The sequence below is a fragment of the Hypoxylon trugodes genome, assembly GCF_022578975.1.
Source record: "Hypoxylon trugodes strain CBS 135444 unplaced genomic scaffold F4822scaffold_2, whole genome shotgun sequence".
NCBI classification, from domain to species: Eukaryota; Fungi; Ascomycota; class Sordariomycetes; order Xylariales; family Hypoxylaceae; genus Hypoxylon; species Hypoxylon trugodes.
This window is the reverse complement of record NW_026250017.1, coordinates 2840896-2865299: the sequence shown is the minus strand read 5'-3', so window position 1 is coordinate 2865299 and position 24404 is coordinate 2840896. Positions and strand designations below refer to the sequence as shown.

The 24404-nt window shown below is 46.3% G+C and overlaps 7 protein-coding genes and 1 non-coding gene across 8 annotated transcripts; 2 read left to right on the top strand and 6 right to left on the bottom strand.

Annotated features, from left to right (window-relative positions):
* Nucleotides 1–670: 670 nt before the first annotated feature.
* On the bottom strand, nt 671–1841 carry F4822DRAFT_441482 (uncharacterized protein). The gene is made up of 3 exons (XM_051462873.1): nt 1751–1841; nt 1311–1624; nt 671–1179 (listed from the first exon to the last, which is right to left on the bottom strand). The coding sequence occupies exons 1-3, from the start codon at nt 1811–1813 to the stop codon at nt 1008–1010; spliced, it is 549 nt and encodes a 182-aa protein (XP_051318374.1). The 5' UTR covers nt 1814–1841; the 3' UTR covers nt 671–1007.
* Nucleotides 1842–5795: 3954 nt separating this feature from the next.
* Nucleotides 5796–7655, bottom strand: F4822DRAFT_425801 (MFS general substrate transporter; the record flags this gene model as incomplete). Its single annotated transcript, XM_051460417.1, has 2 exons — nt 5796–6086; nt 6144–7655. The coding sequence occupies 2 exons, from the start codon at nt 7653–7655 to the stop codon at nt 5796–5798; spliced, it is 1803 nt and encodes a 600-aa protein (XP_051318373.1).
* Nucleotides 7656–9342: 1687 nt separating this feature from the next.
* On the bottom strand, nt 9343–11780 carry F4822DRAFT_425800 (copper amine oxidase 1; the record flags this gene model as incomplete). Its single annotated transcript, XM_051460416.1, has 2 exons — nt 9343–9661; nt 9787–11780. The coding sequence occupies 2 exons, from the start codon at nt 11778–11780 to the stop codon at nt 9343–9345; spliced, it is 2313 nt and encodes a 770-aa protein (XP_051318372.1).
* A 1964-nt stretch (nt 11781–13744) lies between these two features.
* Nucleotides 13745–16659, bottom strand: F4822DRAFT_133488 (Na+/solute symporter). Its single transcript, XM_051452748.1, has 3 exons — nt 16092–16659; nt 15640–15923; nt 13745–15583 (listed from the first exon to the last, which is right to left on the bottom strand). The coding sequence occupies exons 1-3, from the start codon at nt 16179–16181 to the stop codon at nt 13876–13878; spliced, it is 2082 nt and encodes a 693-aa protein (XP_051318371.1). The 5' UTR covers nt 16182–16659; the 3' UTR covers nt 13745–13875.
* A 536-nt stretch (nt 16660–17195) lies between these two features.
* On the top strand, nt 17196–17269 carry F4822DRAFT_t37. The gene has a single exon. It is a non-coding gene; the product is annotated as a tRNA-Val (tRNA).
* Nucleotides 17270–17600: 331 nt separating this feature from the next.
* On the bottom strand, nt 17601–20527 carry F4822DRAFT_425798 (uncharacterized protein; the record flags this gene model as incomplete). The annotated part of the gene is made up of 8 exons (XM_051460415.1): nt 17601–17879; nt 17931–17993; nt 19397–19495; nt 19562–19579; nt 19635–19861; nt 19941–20198; nt 20265–20399; nt 20455–20527. The coding sequence occupies 8 exons, from the start codon at nt 20525–20527 to the stop codon at nt 17601–17603; spliced, it is 1152 nt and encodes a 383-aa protein (XP_051318370.1).
* A 249-nt stretch (nt 20528–20776) lies between these two features.
* Nucleotides 20777–22481, bottom strand: F4822DRAFT_391496 (LigB-domain-containing protein). The gene is made up of 5 exons (XM_051457134.1): nt 22092–22481; nt 21842–22014; nt 21625–21785; nt 21255–21571; nt 20777–21208 (listed from the first exon to the last, which is right to left on the bottom strand). Exons 1-5 carry the CDS (start codon nt 22311–22313, stop codon nt 21077–21079), a joined length of 1005 nt encoding a protein of 334 aa, XP_051318369.1. The 5' UTR covers nt 22314–22481; the 3' UTR covers nt 20777–21076.
* Nucleotides 22482–23007: 526 nt separating this feature from the next.
* F4822DRAFT_425796 (Phospholipase/carboxylesterase) lies at nt 23008–23917 on the top strand (the record flags this gene model as incomplete). The annotated part of the gene is made up of 4 exons (XM_051460414.1): nt 23008–23199; nt 23272–23307; nt 23363–23760; nt 23818–23917. 4 exons carry the CDS (start codon nt 23008–23010, stop codon nt 23915–23917), a joined length of 726 nt encoding a protein of 241 aa, XP_051318368.1.
* Nucleotides 23918–24404: the final 487 nt, after the last annotated feature.

Sequence of the window (24404 nt, the reverse complement as noted above, 5' to 3'; positions counted from 1 at the left end):
TCCCCAGAAACGAGGATGGCCGTATAGTCGGCGATCGAACTTCATCTTTATTCCCCTAGAGGTTGCTCGTTCTTCTACAACACGTTATGCCCTTAGCAACATGTGCTAGAAAGCGACGATGAGGTTAGCAGGCCGTAAAGAGAACGGCGAACCCGACATCAAGTATACAAGCCAGCAACTTCACTTTAGAATATACACAAGTGTTTATTTGTGTGAATTTCATATCTCACACAAGCGCCTCAAAAGCTACTATCACTCTTATAGTAGTTTGCTACATAGGTAGTTACCAGGCATCTCTTGAGGCTTTACAAAAGGCATCTACACGGCGAAACCGTTGAGTCTTATGAGAACTGCTAATTCTAATACGGAACTGGGTTCATATCTATTCATAAGGTAAGGATCGTAATCTACGTAGGTAGGTAGTGATAACAACACATATACAGTTTATAGCAACTTCTCACGAAATACTCCAACATATATCTCTACTCGTCAGACTTCTCTTAACACACACCGTTCGAAACCAAATTACCGGCGGAGGTACGGGTCTTAGGACCTACTTTACTGTTAGTTGCAAGAACGGGTTCTCTTTGAGTCAACATGGTCAAACGAAAAGTCAGGCTCATAGAGAAATGTGAATTCCAACAGGGAAAGAACGTCAGACAAATTACCGAGCGGTAAATAAAAAGGGAAGTTAAAATGCCAAAGCGACTTTTTTTCCGTATAAACATAAAGCGAGAGGACTAAGTGAGAAAAACAAAAGAAAACGCCGATGTAAATGCTAAAGAAACGAAGGACTCCAAACCATATAATGATATCCCATGCTATGCCATGCGATACAAGAAGAGAGAGAAAAAAAAACACCTGTAAATGCTCATGAACCTCCAAGACCCCTTTTTGTGCAACGGATCCAACGCCTTGCCAATGAGAAGTTCATATAACGAACGATAGAATGCGACAAATCGAACGAGGGGCAGATAAAAGCAAACGAAAGGAAATGGCTTTTGGGCTTAGTACCATGTAGGTGCGACAGGCCAGTGTCGCAGCATATTCTCGACAGCCTGCGTCCACTCATACTCGAAGCATTGAGCGAGCTGGTCTGCCTCCTCCTGAGTGGGATCACGACCACCCCACATCTCTTTTCGCCAAGCATCTGCTTGCGCGTAACTTGGGATTAAACCGCTTTTAAGAAGTTAGTTTTAAAAGCGATACGGAATTTTATAAAAAAAAAAAAAACGGACGATGAGGGGGGTCTCAGAATACGAGGCTTCACGAGTTATACGTGGGGGATTGAAGGACCAACTCGGACTTACTCGTCGCGAATCTTAACAAGGCACAGCCACGCCAGATTCCAGCTACGGTTCGAGTTCGGGTCGTTACGGACTAACTGATGCGCCTGGTCGACTAGATCTCCCGAGATAGGGTAGTTCGGCGTTAGACCTCTCAGCTCCGTCAGGAATTGGTTACTATTCACGTAATAATCCCACGCGGACGTCATCGGCGCCTGAAAAGCTAAAGCGTCTTCCTCGTTTTCGCAGCTAGCGGCAACTCGTTCGATACGGCAAAGTTCAGTCAGCGTATTAACTCGGTGGGTTCGTAAAGACTCGATTAGTTGTTGAACAGAAGACTAGAAAACTTCGTGTTAGTTGTGACAAAGCACTGGTAATTGCGCGGATGAGAAGTCACAGGTAGAATACTCTACCGGGACTATTAAATCGCAGAGGGGATTTACGAATTGAAAGCCGTCACGCACTTGTCTGCTCTTGCCGCTGCGAGAGCTACCGTGGCCATGTCTGCTTGATCGTGATGAAGACATGATATTGGTATTTGTCGATTTTAACTTAGAAATATCTCTCCAATCGTCTTAAAACTAAATGTCGAGTTGAATACGAGGCGTGTAGTCTCCGCTGGTAAGAGTAACCCCGGAAGTAGGCTGGTGAAATTGTAGGTAAAACCGAAAGTCTTGATTGTTAGTCGTCCTCAGAATTAGTTCGCTCTGGATGTTTCGAAGATGCCTGGTATACGAGCTCATCTACCGGAGCGAGTACTCGCTGTTTATATTTTCAAAAACACCAAAAAAGCCCCCACGAACGTCGTTCTGTTTGTCAGATATCAATCGTGAGTTATTCTAATTAGGATATTATCACCGATAGAACCACTCAAGAACGTAATACTCAATGAAAGCCGAGGTCATCGTTCTCGATATCTAATCCTAGAGCGCGTGTAGACGGATAGAATGATGCCGAAAGCTATATTGAGAAAAGGTAAGAACTAGCATTCTCGACATATTCGTGGGATTTGGCCGGTGTTCGACCGCGAGGACGATGAGATCTCATGGTTAGAGATACACCCATCCGCGGCTGCGAGCCGGTCATGAAGCTATCAACATATGACTGTTAGCTTCTGCCAATCATACACGTCCCAAAGCTCACCCCAAAGGTGTATCGTGCTAGGGTATTGTTAAAGCGAGTGATAACTCCGGCAATGATTTGTGAATTAAAGCCAGATAGGCACTCTGTTTAACCACACCCAGGCCGATGCTGACGACAGTCAATGTCCATCGTACTGGGGGTTCGCATGGCCGTTCCGTTCATCTAGTTAAGTTGCCTAGAGTATAGAAATAGATTATTAACATTGGTAGCTATGGACTCTAGGACTTTCAACTACAGAAGACATTAACACTGTGCCGTGATTGGATAATCTAGATATAGAGTCGCTAAGGAAAAGGCAGCTATTTGTTAACCTAGATCTGTAAAGACGGCCTAACTGGCTAGAAAGGAAGCTGTCATAGTTAAGCAACCGTATGTTTAAAAAAGAATACTGTTACCAATGGCCAATAGTGTGTGAGAGTACCAGATTTCACGCTCGGCTTGTAGTTGACAAGTCAGGGATTGGAATGGTAGAGAAGTCGGTCATTCCGCGGTAGCGAGAATGAACCCTGTCGGTTGACGCATTTGCTGACATTTTAGTGTGATAAGGCTGGGGAACTGGGCTCGACTTGGCTGCTTGGGAAGTACCCATGACTCGACTCGACTCGCGGTTCGCGGCTGAGTTATCCATTGGATCCCCCTGCTTGACATCCAAGTATGCCCCCTTGTCATTTTTAAGGCCAACCCGGAGAGCCAGGTTAGCAAGTAGCTAAGGTTAGTAACGATTTGGATGGTTCCCCGCGAGATTCAAATTCCTACGAACGTGACCATGTCCGGCTGGGTCTGGAATCACACGATTCCGAATCGGTGGAAAGCACCCTGTATTGATGCAAGGCTCTACTCGAGCCGCAATTTGTCTACTTCGATAGACTATTCTAATACTAGACAATAGAATATTTGGTAATCTGTTCTTTTCCGGGTATTGACCCGTCTTTCTTCAAGGGATGGGTCCTTGGCGAAAGCATGCCATCGAGTTCGTGCTACCCGGAGATCGTCTCCAGACTGCATTAGACATGCACAAAGCATTGACCATCGAAGAGGCTCAAGAAAAAAGGGCCGCGAATGATGTCGCTGATCTCTACTTTCTAGGCGAATGCGATATAATTGGAAAGATTTGTCAGTGAACATAGATAGAAGATTCTTGGATGCTTGTCTGTGCTTCGCATATGCACAATGGGATGATCTTTACCCCCCGCTTACCTAGGAATCCAGAACGTCTACCTGGACATTGGGCAGCTAATGATCTTAGGAAAAGAAGAAAAAATGATTTCTGAGGGTGGTCATAGGCGGCCTCGTGGGCGGGGTGCCTAATCTGTACGTGAGAATCATAATATTATAATTATATTATATTGTTATTATAACTCCTAAATTATAAGGCTGCTGACGGAAGATTAGGAAATATTTGGTCAGTTACCACGGCGTTGGTTCGGGGTGATGACGGAAGACGAAGAATTGAGAAAAATGTTGAAGAGAGAGGAAATTCTTAGTACGTAAATCACTTAGTAAAAACGGGGGGTAGCGTCGATATCCCAAGAAGGGAAGAAGGGGGGTGCATTATGCACCTAACCTTGTTTGGTTTATGCTCTATGTTGAAGGTATAGGTACCGGACCTGCCGCAGCTATATTGAATTCAAGGGACTGTACTTTTTTAAGGTAAGGCGTGAATTCTACCAATTAGACTTTTGTATTTGATCTAGCTGAGAGGTCGCTTAGCGGGTAAGGCTGGTGGCAGTGCATATGCAAGATTAAACGTAACCTCCTATTGGATAAATAGGCGCATTCTTACTATTCTAGGAAAATAGACCGTGCTTGAATTCGTATTGGTACTTTCGAACTAGCTACATACATCCACAATCACCCGTGGTACAACCAAAAGTCCCAATAACTTGGGTGCGGAAGATGCGTATTCCGGCTTGTCGTCCGTCTTCACCGTGAATGAACCTAGCAAGAGGTTCTTCGATTATAACCTCCACCGAACCCAACGAAGGCAATTATAAAGTGCCATGTTCGGAATCGGCCCGTAGACTGCTTGAGAGACCTCGGTATATCGCATGGCCCGGAAATACACAATCGTCACCTACCACATCGGCTTTAGGGTATTAGTTATAGGTTAATGGCTATTAGCTCCTGCATGCGTTTGCAGATCCGGATGATTTATGTCAGCTACTTGTTATTTATTTCAACGGTTCCTCCCGTTATCTACACACCACCATTCTCTGTAAGAGTCGAAGAGCCTCATGAATGTCTTAAAACATGATCATCGGCCGCCCCCGACAATATAGATTCAGTAGACCCGGACCGCCTCCATAGCCACACGATCTGTACTGCCCTGGCGTATCTTACTTAGAGTTGGACATTTGGAAATAAGTTCGGATAGATGAGTGACCCCGAGGGGAAACCCCAAGCAGGAATAGACAGGAGCATTGCCAATCCTACTTGTTTAGGTTATTTGAAAATCATCGCAGATGATGATAAATCGGCTATTCATTCAACTCAACGCATGTGTTGGAAGTGGAAAAGATGAATGGCTTCATCATCTAAGCCCCAGTACGCGTCTCGCTCATACGATCGTCGAGCATCAACCCGTGAGTCTTGCGATTGTACCAGGAAGAGCATGGCATCTAAATATGGTGCCTCATGGTGTGGTACCCTCTATAGTTCTCTGGAGCCTTGCATCTCCATATGGGGAAAATCTCCGATTAGAAGCCGCTGCATCACCGTTGCTAACACAATAGTGGAAGGTATCACAGTCGGATTTATCAAGCGGATATACAATCAATCGCTAAGCAAGTCTAGGTAAGCTCTAAATTTGTTTTCTCATCGAAACCAGATTCGTTCCACTCCGGCTCGTTCTGGCTAAATGCCTAGGATATACATACCTAGGTACGCATGTACATTATCATTCATCGTTATCATTATGGCCGCTCATGCGTACAAGCAAGGTCGGAATCGACCGTCCAAACTTCGACGTGACAGTATGACCACCCAGTCCTACCACCAGACCCGGCAGGAGTCAACAGGCATGAATGCCATGAGAAACGCTTACGCGTATCATCTGCTCTCTCATGACTGCGTTTGAGATCTGCCTGTCTAATATAGTCGTGCAGAAATCCCAGCCCATTCCTTTGTTGTGTAACTCGAACGTCGACTAAACTGTCGTCTTTGTGGGTGTGGCTGCGCAGCGGCGGAGTCACTCGTTTGTCGTCATCCAATTACCGGTAAGCTGAATATAGGAGTTAGGATAAAACAGTCAGCTATCGCTACTCTTATAGGATAGTACTTTTGTCGGCAATTCCAAATATGTATTCACATGAGCGGACCTTTATATTAGTATTATACCCCTTGGGTATCTGACTGACATCCACGAAATCATGCGGGAGCATTGTCCGTGGGTTCCTCAGGGTTTACCTCCTCTTCATAGCCGTCATCGGTGCTCTCGAGTCCTTCGCCATGAATCGCGTAACTCCCCAGCCATCCTGCGAGGGCTATCCCCGCGAATAGCCCCCAGGCAAGAGCTTCGCCTTTGGGTTGGACGTGTGTCGAGACTGTGAAGAGTCCACCCGAGAGGAAAGGGCCTACGCTTCTTCCGGCGGCCGAGAGGGTTTGCGCGATGCCATTGAGCCTACCCAAACTCGCGTGAGTCGGCGCTGAGTTGGTTATCTAGCTGATTGTTAGCGAAGGAATGCGACGACTCATTGTTTCAAAAGAAAAACTTACTAATAGCATAACGCTAGATAGGCCACCAACGGCACATATATTCTTAATGATGAGTATCGCTCCGATTTCCACGTACAGCCATAATTTACTGTCTCCCACACCAAATGGTGGGCTAGAATCCACGTAACCGACGAACGGCATCAAGGCCATAGTGACTGCAAAACCAAGCAAAGAGCCTCGATACGACCGAACATTGCCCAAATGGGATTTCAACGGCCCGAAGAGGAATAATTGGAACAGGATAGTAAACGCCCCAGCAACAGATAACGAGACTCCGATAACATCTGCATGTAGGTCTCGCCCCGTGGGTGTTTCCCCTGATGCAAATATAGGATACAGACTGTTGAAGGAGCTGTTGGATAACTGGAAGACCAGATGCGTAATGAGTAGAACTATGGTCGTCCGATTTAAGAGTTGGCGCCACGTAGTAACTTCGTGTGTTGATTTCGGGTCGCCTTCATCTTGTTCGTCCTCGTTAGGCTCAAGAAGAGTACTCTCCTCTCCTGCTTCATCCTCGTTTGCTTCCCTTTGCTCATTATCAGCATCTCTACCTCCGGGCCAAGTCCATGAGCGCTTAGATCCGGGTTGTGTTTGCTTTGAAGAACCAAATAGCCACGGAAGTTGCTCGCGCCAATTAGGAATGTCCCCCTGATCTTCTAGGGTCTCCTCGAACCAAATACCCAATACAACCACACTTAGGGCGAGAAGTGAAGCTCCGAGAACATTCGGCGCAAGGAAAGGATATTTATCCTTTGCGATCGTGCCCACTAACAAGCCCCCAAGGGCGGGACCTGTAATGCTGCCTAGGCTATACACGACGGGTAACCACGTGAAAGCCTTGCTTTGATTGCTTCGATCAGTCAATTCGCCGAGGCAGGTAGGGACAACAGCAGCGTTTCCATTGAACAATCCCATAGCCACATGTGCTAAAACAATATGGAAATATCTCGTGCAAAACCCAAAGCCCGCGAAGCAGAAGCACAGTAGTAAAGTGCCTAATAACATGACAGGTTTACGCCCGATCACGTCGGATAAGTATCCCCATAAGAGATTGGTTGCGAGTTGGGCCAAAGCAAATGCGGAGGCCAATAGACCAACGTATAAACCGACTTCATCGTGGCTAACACCGGGGAAGGACTCGATCATTTCGGGTAGATAGGGCGATATAGAGTTGAGAGCCGTCTGTTCGGATAAAGATAGGAGGGCCAAGAGGGCAAGCTGCTTAACAGGTAACGGTGTTTTTGCGCCATGGTGATCGTGGGCTTGGGATTCGGAGGAACTAGAACCTGTATCCGGTCTTCTGCCAGCGTTCCTCGGTGGCGGCGTCGGAAAGGTTTGGTAATGATGTTGAGTGGATACACGACGTAAAGTTGAGGATAAGGCTCGATTAGATGGAAGGGTAGGTAGAGGAGAGCCGGCGCGAAAACTTCCTATAGAACCTGATCTTGTTTGTGTTCTGCCTGGACGAGTAGCGGGCGAGACAGCCGGCACGATGGTGGCGGCGCGTACCATCTTACCCGATGGTAGAATAAATCCGAGCTCACGCGGGTTTAATCGTTAATCGACTGAGGGGCGCTTTGAGGCGTCTTTCATGACATGCGGAGTGACGTGAACTAGCCTAATTGATCACCGATCGACGATTGCGAAAGTCAAAAAGTTGAGATCGACCATGTATAGAGTAGACAATGGTAGAATTATACACTATTTGTTTTTTTTTTGTAAGCTTTGAGTAATAAGTTTTGAAGGATGAAGAAAATAAGTAAACGGGCGAATTAATCTGAACCTACGGCCGAGAAAGTTTAAAGCGATTCTCCAATCGGAGATACGATACGATGATGTAGTTAGGTAAAAAAAAAAGAGTTCCAACCATGGATTTAATCACCCCATTTTCTTTCCGTTTCCAGGGGCCAAGCACTATCGATAGCCTGTCCCTGGTACTTATAGCACCTGCACCTACCTAAATGATTGCCAGGGGTCCCTAAAGATGCAGCTACGAGGTTGGTGACTGGTTGATTTGACTAACCTGACCTTCGTCACACCGAAGATTAGGTACATTAATTACCCCACATCCAGTACCTAGGTGTACAATATACAGAGCCATGTGCTTCTAGATTTAATTATCATGACTTGTGATGTCCACGTTTTGACTCATGACGTATACTCCAATCAACAAAGACTAGACACTCACAAACAAATACGAAAACGTCTACAAGTGTAATTCGTACAGGCATAGATTCCATGCTATTATGTATTTTCTTTTTCCTTCTTCATGCGGTTTCACAAAATACGAAGGTAGGATTTTGTCACGTTTACCTAACAATTATATGCACATGCTAAACCCCAACCACCGTAGGGAAGTACCTGGAAGTAGCGTACCTTAGTGCGGGGGTACAATATTTTTAGTCCTGAACAGGCAATCCGCTGAATTGAAGCTAGGGATCTTCCGCGGGGTCAATTAAGCACCTAACTTTGTTTTTCTTATTCTCTAAGTTAAAGACTCTTGAAGCCATTATAAACTGAATCAATTATAACTCAGTTATCAACTTCAAATGAAGCATCGTAACTATGCTCTATTGGTTAGGATTGTTTCTGTTATATGAAAACAAAATGTTGGGATTTGAGAAGAAAAAGCAGAATCACAGAACAACCGAAGACAACTCATGTAAAGGTTTTTCAACCTAGCTCAACTCCTGCAATCGGTGATTCAGTATAACGTCTTCTGTATAACGCAAACATTTCCATCGCTTAAGTACCTACCTAGCTAGACAATAGGTACTGTTCAACCTGCAACTTAAGGAATAATAGTTCAGTTCCTTAGGTGCTGATCCGATGAAGAGAAAGTTATAAACGTGTAGATGTAAGTCATTCATTCAAAATACCTATCTCCTATCTACCCTATGCATGACCAGTCTAGATCCTGTACTATAGTAAAAGTCTCGTATCTTGAATTATATGAATATGGATTAAATGAATGCGATTTTGTTTCGTGTCGTGCCGTTTCGTTTCTCATTGAAAAGGGGATAAGGCGATGCTTGACTAAAGAGACCTCTCTCATAGGCCTCTTACTATAGGTCTAGTAACCCAGCTGTAGTAAATAGATCTCTTAGACGGGCGATCCGATCATGGGCATTCCCGAAAGTATTAGCGGCATCAATAGCTTATAGCTAGAAGAACGCCACCAACCAGTTGGAACAACTCATCAATCCTTCTTCCAATTGAAAAGGTTTGATAACGTCGCTGACAATCTCCTCTTCTCCCTAACCGGGATTTGCTTCGGATCTACGTCCGGGCCAGTGCCCTGTAGATGGGATACGGGATTTCGCTGCACCGTGGTGCTGTCGGTGCGTAGGCTTGTACTACTGCAGCATCCACTTGCCTGGTGTGTACCATTCGGCCCCTCACCGTTGTAGCACGGCACCAACACACTGCTCTCGTTTCTTGTACTCGGCACGTCTAGCGCCGGGTTGCTAGCGAAAAAGTCTGCTGGTCGTAGATGGAACTGATGGATCTCCACGGGCCTATGTTGAAGTTCATGAGTTAGCTACGCGGGATGAGAAGCAAGGGAAGGAAGAGAGAACGAAAAGAAAAAGAAAAGAAAAAAAAAGAAAAAAAAAAAGCAAAACGGGGCGGGGTTTATGCTCACATCACAGGCCAATCCTCAACGCGCGGATTATGTGTCAGACCAAACACACTCCAAACTACAGGGCTACTCTTCCTCCCCTTGTCCTTCCCGCCAACACCATTGGTGTGCGTCTCTCCATTTGTCGTCCCGTTTGCCTCTCCCTCCTCATCACCAAACCAGTCTCCCCTCTCCACCATCGCTTTAACACCGCCCTCCTCATAATGCGCCTGATTCGTAAACTCACCCGCAGCCCATAGCTCACCATCACGGTACCCAGTGAACCAAAGATGATGCTTTGCAAACGGAGCCCTAGCCGCCTGCACGCTACGATCATCCGCAAGCATCAACTGTGTCGCACTCGGGACAAGCTTATACCCAACATTCTTCCCACTGACCTTATTCCTCTTTGACTTACTCTCAAGCCGAACCACACGATTCAGCCTCGGTTCCGCGTCCTCGAACCCAGCGCGCGAGACCCGTCTCCGACGAATCTCATACCCATTGCCATGGGGATTCGTCTCAGGGTTCATAGGCACAGGATGGCTTTCCTCAATAATAACATTCGTATCATCCGCATCATACGAATCAACGGCCGGATCAATGCGCACCGCGAAAATATGCTGATGGTTCTGCGCAAGTACACCAGGGTTGACGATATTCCCGTATCCCGACGTCTTACCCTCATCGATCGGCACCACACTCACGATCCCCGTAGCGCGGGTCTCGACCGATATACCACCGGCCGTATCTAATTTAAACGCGAAGACGTACTCGTAATTCGCAAGCGTAGCCACAAACTGAATAACCAATTCACGCAAGCGCGTGACGACCGCACGGCCAGTCCGGAAGTTCGTATGTTTCCAACCGATACCGTTGTCCTGCTCATGCAGGCATATGACGTTCTTAGCCAAATCCGGGTTACCCTGCGGATCCGCGAGTAGAGCGTCGAAGTAGTAGATTGCGCCTAGACAATCACATCCCAACTTCAGGTTATTGGCCGCGCGACCGACACCACCGTCGCCAAAGTCGAAGGCTTGCTTTCGCTGGAATGGTGGACGCGGGTCACCGTACGGCACCGTCATTTCCGAGAAGGAGAGACGGTAGAGGATAGGCCGGTTCTCGTAGCATAGATCGTGCAATACGGCACCTTCGCGGAGCGTGAAGCTGAGGCGGAAACGCCATTTTTGCCATTCGACTAAGTTATCAGGGTGCACCTTGAATGAAGCACCCTCGGGTTGAACAACATTGATTGGTTTTTGGTCGGTTCGGACAGGCTGTTCTAGTAACTCCGGGACATACTCCGCAGGGCCACAGTTTTCGAAAAGTTTCTTAGGTTTGTCACCTCGGGGTTGCGGGTATAAGCCGTCGCCAGATCCTCCAGTGGCGAGGCGGTCAATCCTAATTAACTTTTTGGTGGCGAAGTCCATCACCGGAATTATAGGTAGAGGGTAAGAGTAGTGATTGGAGTCGATGTTATTCTTAGATGCATCACGGGCATATACCAAACCCTGCATATACCGAGGGATGTTCTCATCCGGATCTGGGCCTCCATATGGCCACGGATCTATCGTGACGACGAAGTTTTCTGGTAGGACAAACTCCTCTAGAGCATCCTTAAACATCTCTGAGGAGACGCACGCGTCTTGAAAAGTGGCAAACTCTGGTGCTGTGTAGCTTGTCTGGTATCGTTGCTCAAACGTCCTAGTGCTTCGAATGACACCGGCATCGATATCGACGATGCTCTCGGTGAGTTGAGCCTTGCCGCCCGTGATCACATCATATAGCAATTCGACTTGTCTCGGCGGAATAGCCTCGGGTATAAGACCCTCATGCTCGGCGGCAAGAAAGCTTGCTAATTCAGCTCTCTTCGGTTCATCGGCGTGGGCCGAACGAAACCATACAAGAGAACCATCAGCATTCTCCGCTCCGACAACAATTTCCCGAGCTTTTGAAAGCTCATCGGCGGAGAGTGGTCGTAAAGGATGAGGTATAGTTGAAACTTTATCGACAGTCATGTTTATTGGTAAGTTAATCTTATTTTATTCTATGACTCTGATTCTTCTCGTTTGGAATGAGTAGATGTATCGAGCACTTATACTAGAGAAACAAAGACTAGTGACGACAAGATAAGGACTGGTTGAAATATGACAAATAGTATACTAGATATAACACTACCTCAACTTAGGTACCTAGATAACTAGCAGGACCCTAGCCCGAACTTATACCCAATTCATATATGGTACCCTGAAGATCCGGGAGGCCTCGGGCACGAACAGGTGAAATAACTGATTGGGTAACGTGGGACGCTGTTGATATACATTTTTAGTTAGCTTCTAAGGACAATATGCACGTATGTGATCTTTGTCGGGTTCGGTACCAAGACGAACAGGCATTGTCTTAGATCAGAAGACCGCCACCCGGACCGGGTACGGCGCAGCGGTGCGGGCTGGAGTGGGGTATATTCTACCCATCGTAGGGGTTCTTAGGTGTTTGTAGGGGTAGATATCTACTTATATCTACATGCTTGTTGGTATACTACCTATACGTATCGTGGTATCTTGATTCGGCTTCAAACACGCAGATCATCCATGTCCAATCCATACGCAGTCGTACGTCCCCATGTGGGGTCAAAGGCGCTCTTCCTCACCTCTTTTTCCTTTTCCTTTTCGATGTCTCGCCCTGTTGTTTTTTACGGGACGCCATGCGATAGCTTATAGATAGCTTATCATCCGTGGCATGGTTGGCAGCTGTAATGTAATGTACCTAAAACTCACCTACATATATAAGCGTAATAAGCTATATCGGGCAAGTCCTTGCGAGCGCTCTTTATTTCCTCTCTCTGCCCTCTCGACTGCCGGCATCCGCTTAGGTCGGTAGACGGCGTTACTGAAAACCAGCTTGTATTCGCCAAGCGCCTTGGCTTTTTAATTAAAGATTTCCCAGCAGACGGGCGAGTCGCACATGGCGATATTATGCATTGGAGATCAAGTACGGAACGCAACCTAGCTACCGGTAGTTTGCAAAGACTACTTAATTAGGAATCCATACGCTACTATTACTACCCGACCGCTGGTCGGCCTACGTAGGCCTCCCACGCCAACGCCCACATTCCCATCGCCGAGGCACCAGGGGGGTTCTTGATGGAGGGGTAAGAAATCCATAGATTTCGACAACCGAGTCCGCCCGATTCAGGCTTGCGACGCTGGGAATTCCCGGGTTGACGTACCAATGATCGACCCCTAATGCATTCCACCCCCCAGCTTATCACAACGTATTCAGCCGCATGTGCGTGCGTGTGTGCGACCCTCCTACCATCTAGGAACATATATTGACGGGCGGTACGGATGGGTATATGTATGCAAGTCTTTACTGCGGACCGGCCATATCAGTTGCATGATATATCACGCATTCCCAATCCTCCTCAGTTGTCGGGCGTCGTTGGTGAGTCGATTGCCAGGACACCACCATACCTATCATGAACGCCAGGCTGTGTCAAAGTGAGGTTATACCACCTGCAAACGTTAGGTGACAAGCACTGCCGAAATCCGATCAAACTGAGGGAATATTTAGTCGTCGTCACAGCAATTAAATAGGATTTTATTTGACTGCCGAACGCGTCGGGAATCATCCCGGTGGGAGGACATGCCTACATAGGTATCATAGGAATCGAAGATGAGCAGAATAACTCTCTGGCTATTGATGGACAATATTGTACTCCAATCCCGCTACTATACAAGGCGATCGCTGGTTACTACGACTTCAGCTTCAAAACACGGGCCAGTTATGTGCCGTGGCAGTGCGAACCGACGAACGGAATCAACTGCTGACATCCAAATATATCGCGCTTAAGCATAGTTTGTACACCGTCTATTCATGTCTCGGTGTGAGACTGTCCTCCTGCCAACGCATCAGCACGAGTCTAGATTTACCGCTGAGAATGAACACATGTTTATGTAGTAATTGAGATGTTCAAAGTTCAAACAATATCTAGGTACCTACCTAGCTAATCCTATTTTCAAGACGTATACGGGGTATCTTTTCCAATCCACAGTCAATCATACCAAATCCTTCCATCCTAATTGGCAACCCCTTATTCCCAGAGTCTCATGCTCATTCACCCTTTTCGCCTGTCTCTGTAGTAGCGGGCTCCTTCGAAACAGGTGGGGTCTCAACGCCCGACGCCGCCTTTCCATCAATCGCGGCAGTATTGTTTTCCGCGCGAATTGTGGTAACATGTCTCTTCCCCGACAAGTCAAGCACGATAGCTTTGAATGTTCTCGCCAACGTCTTTCTTCCCTCGAAGACAGGGAAAATTCCAACAGCGCCGAGCGAACAGAAGATCCAAATGATGCCCACGGTGACCCAACCCGTGAAGAACGGCTTGGAGAACACGTAGTTGCTACCATACATGGGGAACGGCCATAGAACTAAGAAGGCAAGTGTGAGTCCCACCGTCGTCCACTTAGAAATCTTGCTAGCCCGTGCCAGCTTCGATTGCTCTACCACGAACTCGTTGTCTGTCTCGACGTGTCCTCCTACTGTCTGCTCCAGATCCACACCCGCTGTCGCAGCAAGGTCGTGGTCATCACCTCTACGAATGTTCATCATCGACTTCCAGTCGTAGTTATCCATTCCGAAGATAAGAGTGAAGATCGGGATGAGGACAAGAGGGGACAGAAGCGCAACAACATTTCCAGCAAGCATGGGGTTGTTAGACCCCGTGCATGCGACATCCAAGGAACCACATTCATTTCGAGCGGTCACGAGCCATGCGACCAAAGCGAACGCAAGCCCGAAGATGGGAGATAGTGCTGCGGCCCACTTGTTCTGTCCCTTCCACACAAGCGTCAAAGTGGCGGGTATCACAGCAGAAGAGATGATGCAGCCCATCATGAGGTATAGATAACCCATTGAAATCCCCGCGTAGTAAAGACCAACAGAAAACGTGGAAATGAACAATGCATAAGTCACGACGATAACGTGCGACATGTAAATAAGACGTCTACCACTAGCGTCGGGCTTGAAGTAAGTGCGGTAAAAGTCGTAAGTGAAGATAGACGAGACAGCGATCAACTCGGATGAAGTCGCGGACGTGACAGCCATAAATATGATCAATAGTGTCGCAGCTGCGCCTCCTTTTCCTAGAAGAGCGACAGCAGCATACGGGAGCACGAGACCAGCCGATACATCGGCCTCGGACATGCGGTTAGGGTACGTTGGGAAAGCTGGTGTGTTCTCTAGAGCCAGAGCAGAGAGACCCATGGTCGTCGCAGTCAGCCAAGGGATAGCAAACCAGCTAAGGCCACCAAGGATGTAGCCGGGGAGCGCATGAACAGGCGATGCTGCAATAGCCTTATTATAGTATCCATTATCAAGGAATACGGTGCCGAAGTTACCAACGATATTGATAACGAAGAAAATAGCTCCCTCTTTTGAGCGCATAGTTAGGTAGCTACCCTGTGCATTACCTTCGACGGGGTGATTGAACGCTGCCTCCACCAATAGATCATATACAGCTGACGGAGATCCAAGTCTGTCGGACGAAGCATAAGCCGTCAAAGAGAATATGATTATAATGATGAGTAGAATGAAGGTGTGGATCCAATCCGTTAGGATCGTTGCCTTTAGACCACCGACCAAAGTATATGCGATAACACCAATGGGTAGTAGGTATATAGCCGCGATAGTGTTCATTCCAGTAAGGGCGCTCACTGTCGCAGAACCGCCGACTACTAGCATAAGACTAACGAGGATGTTTGTCGCAAGACCGAACATCATGAAGACGATGTGGGCGACAGTTCCGTATCGAGCTTTTATTCTACTCAAATTATAAGTATTAGGTCCGCAACCGCACAGCGAGTGCTAGGAACCCACATTTCGAGATAAGTATGCGCATTTGGAGCGCGTCGCTTCAATTCAATGGCTAAGGTTGCGAAGAGTAGAATCTGAACGGTCGCTCCCGAAGCATACCAAAATGGGCCAGAAACACCATATCTATAGCAAACACCCGAGCTCTGTAGAAGTGTAGCCGCCCAAGTCCACGAAGAAACAACGGCAGAACCAACTAATCCACTCTTAACTGTTCGGCCGGCGGTGTTGAACATTTCGGACGTTTGGAGTTCTGAGTTATATCGCTTGAGGACGAATGTAACTAGTATCTAGAAATCACAACCAGTCAGTACACTCAATTGGTGTCACACAGCTAATAAGGTTGTAGCCATCGTCATACTTCGTTGGTCCAACAAGCTGTTGGACGTGTATAACGAATTACTCAGGCAACTAGACAATTGGGAACTAAAAATATGAGTAAATGAGCTTTTACTTACCATTCCGAGAGCAAATCCAAACCCCAGACCAAGGACAACACCATATCCGACGCCCTGGTCTAATGGCGCCGCCACTGTTGCGGTCGCCATTCTGTCTTTCTGCTATACTTAAGACTGGAGACAAGAATGCAATGTCAGTGTATAGGACTCGCTAAACAGACCGCGAATTAGACGACTAAGTGACTAAAATGCGCAAAATTTGGGAATGGCGGTATTATATAGTTTCTAAACTCGTTGGACCGCGACTGCGGAACGCTATCAAGTGTATATGTAATATATATTTTGCTTATCAGTAGGTAGCTTAGGCCCCGAGGCTCTCCCCATGCATGCCCCAGATTGGCGTACTGATATCGCGGTCTTTGTGATGGACTACCCCCCCGCATGCAGGGTCTCACCTAGAAAAGGTACATGGGGGATAGATAATAAGCCGGCTGTCTCATCAAATATGAAAATTATTAATAACTGAGCCTATCATATCCCAAGCCATATAGTTGGTAGAGCCCGGGATCTATCGAGATGGGATCCATTGCAGCTCTGGCGAATGTAACTTCTTTACCAAGTCGATGACTGGAAGATTTTTGTGTATATCTATGCTAGCAATAGACTTCGGACTTCGGCTCTTCCTAAATCAATCAATAGGCTTACCAATAAACTTAGAAACTACATGACGAGAGTTACACAATAACCACTTGCGTAATCTAAAGAGTATTGTAGCACGAACCGTAGGTAGGCTCCGTAGATCATGTTGGTATACACTAGTCTTTGAGCTATGTTCTCTCCGTTAAGCATTTCCTAATCCGTGGGATATTGATAAGGACTGCAAATAGAATCGCATTGTCAGATCCAAAACAAAACGAAACTAGGATAAAGGGGATAAAAGATCGATGAGGTCGGAAATCCGTGACCCCCATGAACGTGTAAGCGGAAACTTATCTAAAGGCATTGACCAATCACAGAGTCCGTGCAGAAAACGAAACTGATAAGACAAATATGGGGCAAACCTTGGAACTCTAGATACATCCCGGAGCGATTACGTCACGGGTATGGTGGTCCGTGCTCTAATGTATGTACTATATAAATACAATTTTTGCAAAATTTGACATCAGTCGCGTAGTGTAGTTGGTTATCACGTCAGTCTAACACACTGAAGGTCTCCAGTTCGAACCTGGACGCGATCATCTTTTTGGCAATTATTGCACATCATTCTCACATATTGAAAATTTTGCCCCAGTCGGTTCAGTCGAAGTTGTCAGGTTGGCATCACTCCATTTCAATAATTTTCAGCCGCTGGAGGTTTGCGCATTGATATAGGTGAGGCACCTAGGTAGATATATATTAAGCTGCCTTGGGTCAGAATTGTAATACCCCTACTATATCCTTTTTCTTCTCTAAATGCACCCCACACCTGATATATTACCAAAAAACTCCATTATCACTTTGCCATATTGATCACCAATGGCTAGTGCTACTTCATCCTCTCGAGATATCGTCTTCTCTTAAGTTGACTTCTTACCTCTTTTTCTTCTTATGTCGACTTTTCCTCGCCCCATCGCTCTTCGCTGTATCTTTCATACCATTGTCTTGCTTGGGGTTTTCTTGCCTCGGACTATCCTTCCCAGACTTGCTAGTCTTTGAGTCGGTCGAACCATCATCGCTTGATTGTCGTAGAGATTTTCTACTGAACCATTTAAAACCCGCCAAGAAGTCACTATAGCCCATCGTCGACGAGGAACTTGCAGATGTATTCTCAGTAGTTGAAGTGCTCAAGATCTTGCGTTTGGGATCTGCCTAGAATTTGATAAGTCGATAATATCATTTGTTTCCCTACTGTCTACCTACATTGTGTTTTCGGGCGTTTGGATCGACCATTGCAGTATACCTGGGTTGTTCTCGGTCAGAACGCTAGAATATCATAAGTTAGTTACTGGGCGTAGTCTTTCACAAGTAGGGGAGCCGGGCACCAGCATACATCCTCTCTCGAATCAAAAGAGTACATATTAGGCTATTATCTCAGTTGCAAAGCGGACCTAGGGGTCTCATTTAAGGGTTCAATAGACAAGATGCTGGTAGTCCCAGTGAGAATGTTGATAAGGTTTCCATCTTGGACATCATTTACATTAAATAGAAATGCAGGAGGCGTGATAGTCACAATTCTCCAGTCATGTCTACTGGATCCCATGTCTAGATGCATGACTCGATTCTTACGATGAATATGATAGGGATGTGTCGGAAAGACATGACAATGGCCTACCATGACGTTTACCAAAACAAATACGGAAAGATCTTATATTTTGCTAGAATCAGATTAAAATACTCGTCGAGGATGACAAGCTTACGGACTCCCTTCAAATCAATACTATGCAAGCTTGGCTCAGGCTCTACTCATAAAGGGGTTCAGCACTAGGTAAGGTGTAACCATAAAATAGCATGACTTTTCGCTATACAAACGGCTAGTATAACTCCTAGGTGAAGACTGCAAAGCTTATCCCCGTATTTTAGAGTAATATCAAACTGTCGTCGTTCGCCCCCTTTCTGGCAATATGCGATCCGACCTAGGTGGTGGCTAATCTGTCTCTTATATATGGGTACCAGGTATCTATAGTTTCATATAAACTACCTAGGTAGGCTTCATTTACGATATTTGGATAGCTTTCTTGACAAATGAACCAACTTGCTACTTTCCTAGTCTCAAACTACACTAGTTTATCAATTGGGGTGCGAGAAGTCTCCTAGCAATAGTCTGAGCATGTATCGAGGGTACTAACTTCATTACGCTATGAGGAGCTCGCAATTAACTACTACAAGGATTCAATTTAATATACAGTAAGAGTCTCTTTATTCCCATTTATTATAGTAGGCCCATATGACGGCTGTGGATGGGATTGACATCCCGATATCCCCTATGACACACCACTTCTACAAGGCCAGACTACTAAGACTAAATAAATTTCCAACGGCTGCCAGCGTAAAGTATATTAACTTTAAGGTACCTAGAGAACCGGGAGAGCTCTATAGTCCAGTGGCCCTCTTCTCCCTAGTGTGATTTCTGTATCGTTTGACTCATGAATACAAGAAGCACCCCCATGTACCTATAGCGTAATTAGCCAGACGAATACACAGAGTATTGGTTTGATTACTAACGCTACAGTGCAAGCAAATAATTCATGCCTCCTTGGTCGCGTCAGATATTTGAGACAACAGGCAAACAAACATGTAAATGCGAGCTGAATAAACATAATACCAATCAGGGTGCCTTCAGTCATATCGCCTTGACTTAGGGTGTATAAAGGGTAAATCGGGCCTACGAGTAGCACGATTAATGGAATTCCTAGAAGAATACCCCTCGCGATCATGATTTTGCGAGCGTTAAGGACTATCGTATATTCGTGTCGACCACTATGCTCCTAGGATCAAGTTAGAAACGGATCCCTAGCCCCTCATTACACGTCTAGGTAAAGACTGGGACATACTCTATCGTTAAAAATCCTCTATACATATAGGCGTCAGTTCATCTAATGGCATTATCATCTATGGGGTACCTACACGGGTGAACCTGTTAGGTGCGTCCAACAGAAATTTCATCAGGCGTACATCGAAACCCGACGTGTCTTCTCGCGGCTTAATTGCCATCAAGTCTTCCTTGTAGAGATAATACTTGTCCTTTTCCGGAAGAGGGTCATGTATATCATAAAAATGTTTTAGACTCTTGAAGTGCGTTTCTAGGGGTTCTGCTCGAAGAGAGAAGTACGACACGTGCTGCAGAATTGAGACTAGAGAACGTCAATTAGAATTTAGATATAGCTCTAATGGCCTCATCCTCGAAAAAGGGTCTCGGAGTAGTGAATTTACCATATGTTTTGAATTTATCTTCGATCTTCTGCAATAGCCCAGTACGAATTCGTGATGCCTCGTCACTCGCCTGGCTCGAATGTAGAGTATCGCTATACCTGTCAAGTGACTCAAGCTCCTCTTCATATGCTCGGAGCTGGTCTTGAAGATTAAGCAATACTCTTGCTTGTAGATAATTGAATCGGCGGAATATCAAGTTATTCTTATCTGTTGCGATGTATGCTCCAAGCCGTGGGTATCCATTCGGATAATCGTCCACTAAGCGGCGTTCAGTTGATTCCCCCCGTAATATCTCGTGGAGATAAATATATCATTACCACTCACTACTCTTAAATATATCTTCAGGAGAGTCACATGTAGATTCTGCTCGGCTACTCCTGAATCTGGTTATAATCCTCCTAATAAAGCGACAGGCCCCAAATTCCGATCTAGAACGGGAAGAGGAGGTTTCTCCACTGTCTTCAGTCACTCAGCATGCGATTGCTTTCCCATTCTTCTATACCGATAAACATACCATTATCCAGTATTCCTTCATGCGTAGGGTTGTTCAAAACCACACCGGTTTCAATGTCGATATTATCCGCCATTTGTCGTGTTAGAAGTGGGTTTACCTTGGGGAGGGAGCGTGGTAGTTAATGCGCGTTCTGCTGAATATACTTTGATTTGGGATGTAGTTAGGTCTATAAAGGTCTTTAAGTACTCGAGGCTCCACGGGCACGACGGGGGAGGGTTTACTTTGTTATACCACTATACTCGGGGGGGGATGACTAGTATCAGTTCATCTCACGAAATGCAGCCGCCCCAGGGTTCCACACCGCAAATTCTACGAGTCCGTATTACGCATTGCAACCCTTTTATGTTTATTTGAGGGTAAATTTAGATCATTAAAGAGTTCTAGAACGGCACTTTCAAGTGCTGTGTATATAGTTGTATGTGATAACATACCTAGAAAGGGCGTTCTGAATTGGGGTGTTTTCCTTTCTTCCCTTTAGTCTCAACTTCGGTGTCTCACGGTTTATGTTGGCCCATTCTATCATTAATAGGAGGCAGCCCCCAAGAACCATCGAGATAAATACCTTCCCCATTTCCCGCTTGACAAGTCGACATGCAACTAACTATACTCTGTGAATATGTTTTTATGTCGGGACCGGGCCAAATCTGTACTGCGCCCACGCCACACTACCCTCATGCAATGTCCATGTCCTCTTACCGACATCAACTCCCGCTGCGCCAGCTGTGACGTAGACGGGCATCAGATGGTCAAAGCGCTAGAAGGGTTAGCAATGTCTAGCATTAGACATGTATGAAACTCACTGGATGAGCTTGTCTAGCATCTGGCCGCTCAACAACTTCATTCATACGAGCCTGGCGCTCACTCGGTGGCGACTCAGTAGCGTCTTTCAGAGCCTCGTCAAACGAAACGGCGTAAGGCAACGGTCTAGGATCACCTCGGGTAGCGAACATGTCTCTCAGATTATGCACGGACATTCCCGCGCCAATAATAACGATACCTTCGTCCCGAAGGGAAGCGACGGCCTGGCCGAGCCGATAATGCATGTCGGCATCCTGATTGGAGTACAGGCTTACTTGCACCAGCGGAACGTTGAGAGGGTTCTCCTTTGGATGAAAGGCTTAGGTTATGTGAGTGAGACGTCCATAGGTGGTACAAGAATCGGGAGCCTACCGACGTGGAATCCGGACCATACGCCGTGGTCGAGACCTCTAGTTACACCCTTCGCCTTGATACCGGCGTTCGCCAAGAGACTTAGTATCTTGGACGCTAGTTCAGGGCTTCCCCTATTCGGGTACTGAGCCTTGTAGAACTCTGGTGGAAACCCGTAGAAGCTGGGAACTTGTTAATATGGATCATGGTGGATTGCTGGGTTTGGTGGGATACACACTCGTATATCAGATCCGTGTGTTCCGCGGTATTGACCTCGATGACACGAGGATCTGATTCCCAATGACCTGAGAATACGACAACAGCTTTAGGCTTTACCTTCTCAGTGATTTCTTTTCCGATCTTCTGGAGGACGGAATAGGCGGGATGTTCCGTCCTGTATTGCACATCTGGCTATCCCATTATGTTAGGTTACTAGTAATACGGGAAAAGGTACCACTAGGGTTGAGATAGAGAAGACAGGAACGTACCCCTCCATGGCTAAAAAAGTAAACTGGGGGTTTAGTGGATGTCATTGTGTGCGACGAAGAGAATGTAGATATCTGATTGTGTGATAAAAATGAGGATATAGGTGCCCAGGTTGAAAGAGGCAAGAAAATACGAGACAACGGGGTTGAAAATAGGAAAGCCACAATTGCGACAATCAGCGACACTATGAGAAACGATTTTGTAATTAATTTAACGGAATCCATAGGGGAATTTTATAACTTTTTATTTAAAGTACACCGGAATAATTAACGAGAAAGAGGAAAGAGGAATAGGCGATAATGAAACCCATTTGTAATTCGTTCCTAACCATTTTGAAATGTTTGATGCACTTAAGTTACTGAAAGAAGCCCACGATGAAGCAAGCACCTGAAGCCCCGGTGCCCCTTACCATTATCGATTTTTCAGCGATTACCAAGATCAGTCAGCATCACTGTAAGCAGCTGTACTAGTACCTGTAGCTGTCAACTAATAGGGAGTAGGTACCTAGCTAGGGTACCTAAAGGTAGGTTGTGTTACCATCTTCGTGCTAAGTATTACGCTATGGCGGTGAAGAATTAGGTAACCACACCTCTAACTAAACCGCCCTGTTCCGGGTAGTCGCAGTTACCCTAACCAATTGAATTCCGGTCACACACACATAACGGAACACCCCCACCATTCCGCCTAGAAACTGTAGAAACCTGCAGTCGGAGTTAGTGAGTTAGTGCCCCTCCATCTCCTTCTCATCAATATCATGTACTCAACCTAGAGTACACCAACACAACTTGAAACAAAAGCCCGAGCATTGATTGACCGAGGTGGATGCTCGTGTTCCCCTCTTTACACAGATTCATTCTTTCATTTGCCACATTTTCTCTCACCACAGCCGCGTTCGCTAACGCACGATCCGATCCGACCATGGCAACGCGAATAGCCCCACCACTGCTATTCCCGGCTGCGGCTAAGCATACAGCTACCGTTATTTTCATCCACGGATTGGGAGATACGGGATACGGATGGGCTTCTGCCGTAGAGAACTGGAGGAGGCGTCAAAGATTGGACGAAGTCAAATTCGTTCTGCCTCACGCCCCGCGTGTACCTGTCACCGCTGTAAGTAGGGTTCTTACCGAAGGTTAATTATCGATACATATATGTATCTGAAAGCTCACTTGTTGAGGACAGGCTGATGGAATGCCTATTCCCGCTTGGTTCGATCTCGTAAGTGGCCACCCCCCCTCCTTACCTTCCACGAGACCCTAATACCTTTCCCTAGTTTGCATTGAACGGGAAGACAGACGATCTCAGAAAGGAGCAAGATGAGAGAGGAATACTAAAGAGCAGAGACTACTTCCACGAGCTGATCCAAGCCGAAGTCAACGCCGGAATACCTGCTAACCGCATCGTTCTCGGTGGCTTCTCGCAGGGTGGTGCCATGGCCCTATTCGCAGGACTAACAGCAAAGGCCAAGCTCGCTGGCATAGTTGGATTGTCATGCTGGTTGCCGTTGGACTCCAAGTTCGCCGATTTCGTCAAGGAGAACGATTACAACCGTCAGACACCGATATTGATGTGCCATGGCGATGAAGACCAAGTCGTACCTACGAGCTTCGGCAAGCTCTCGTCGGAGTTACTAAAGGAGCAAGGTTACGATGCTACCATGAAAATCTACCCGTGAGTTTTGTTCTATTTAAATCCTACTAGGTGGTTGAATTGACTGTTATGATGTAGTGGTATGCCCCATTCGGCTTGCATTGAAGAACTCGACGAGGTTGAAGCTTTCTTAAGAGCGCATCTGCCGCCCCAAGATGACGGGAAGTCGGAACTATGAGACGCTTTGAGGGGATGGCGAAGGCTTCATAAAGCATAAAAATACAGAAGGGGAAAAATTAGAGATATAACTAGATTATCAAGTTTGCGATGAACTGAGAATCTTTTTATCGCAGACGGCGGGTGATAAGACAATTGGAGACGCGAATGAGAATCACAGGACGAGAGCATCGCATGTTTCAGGTAACAGCGGTAAGGCCTGGGATTTTACTGGTTGCATGTGCTAAAGTAGCATGCAATGGGTGTCTCAGCTGCCTGAGTCCATCTGACATCGCAGAAATTCATATGAATTCTAAGCCAATTTGCTTCCTTTTATCTTATCATCAGTATATTTTTTCTGCTCTTATGAGTTTTTGTTGACTTTATACGGAATTGAGTATAACTGAGCACATTGGAATTAGCACCTGTTCCTACCGAGGCACATAGCGATGGTAGCTCTAGGACTTAAAAAATAGGGGAGTGATCGCCTAAGAAATAGCTTATCTTAT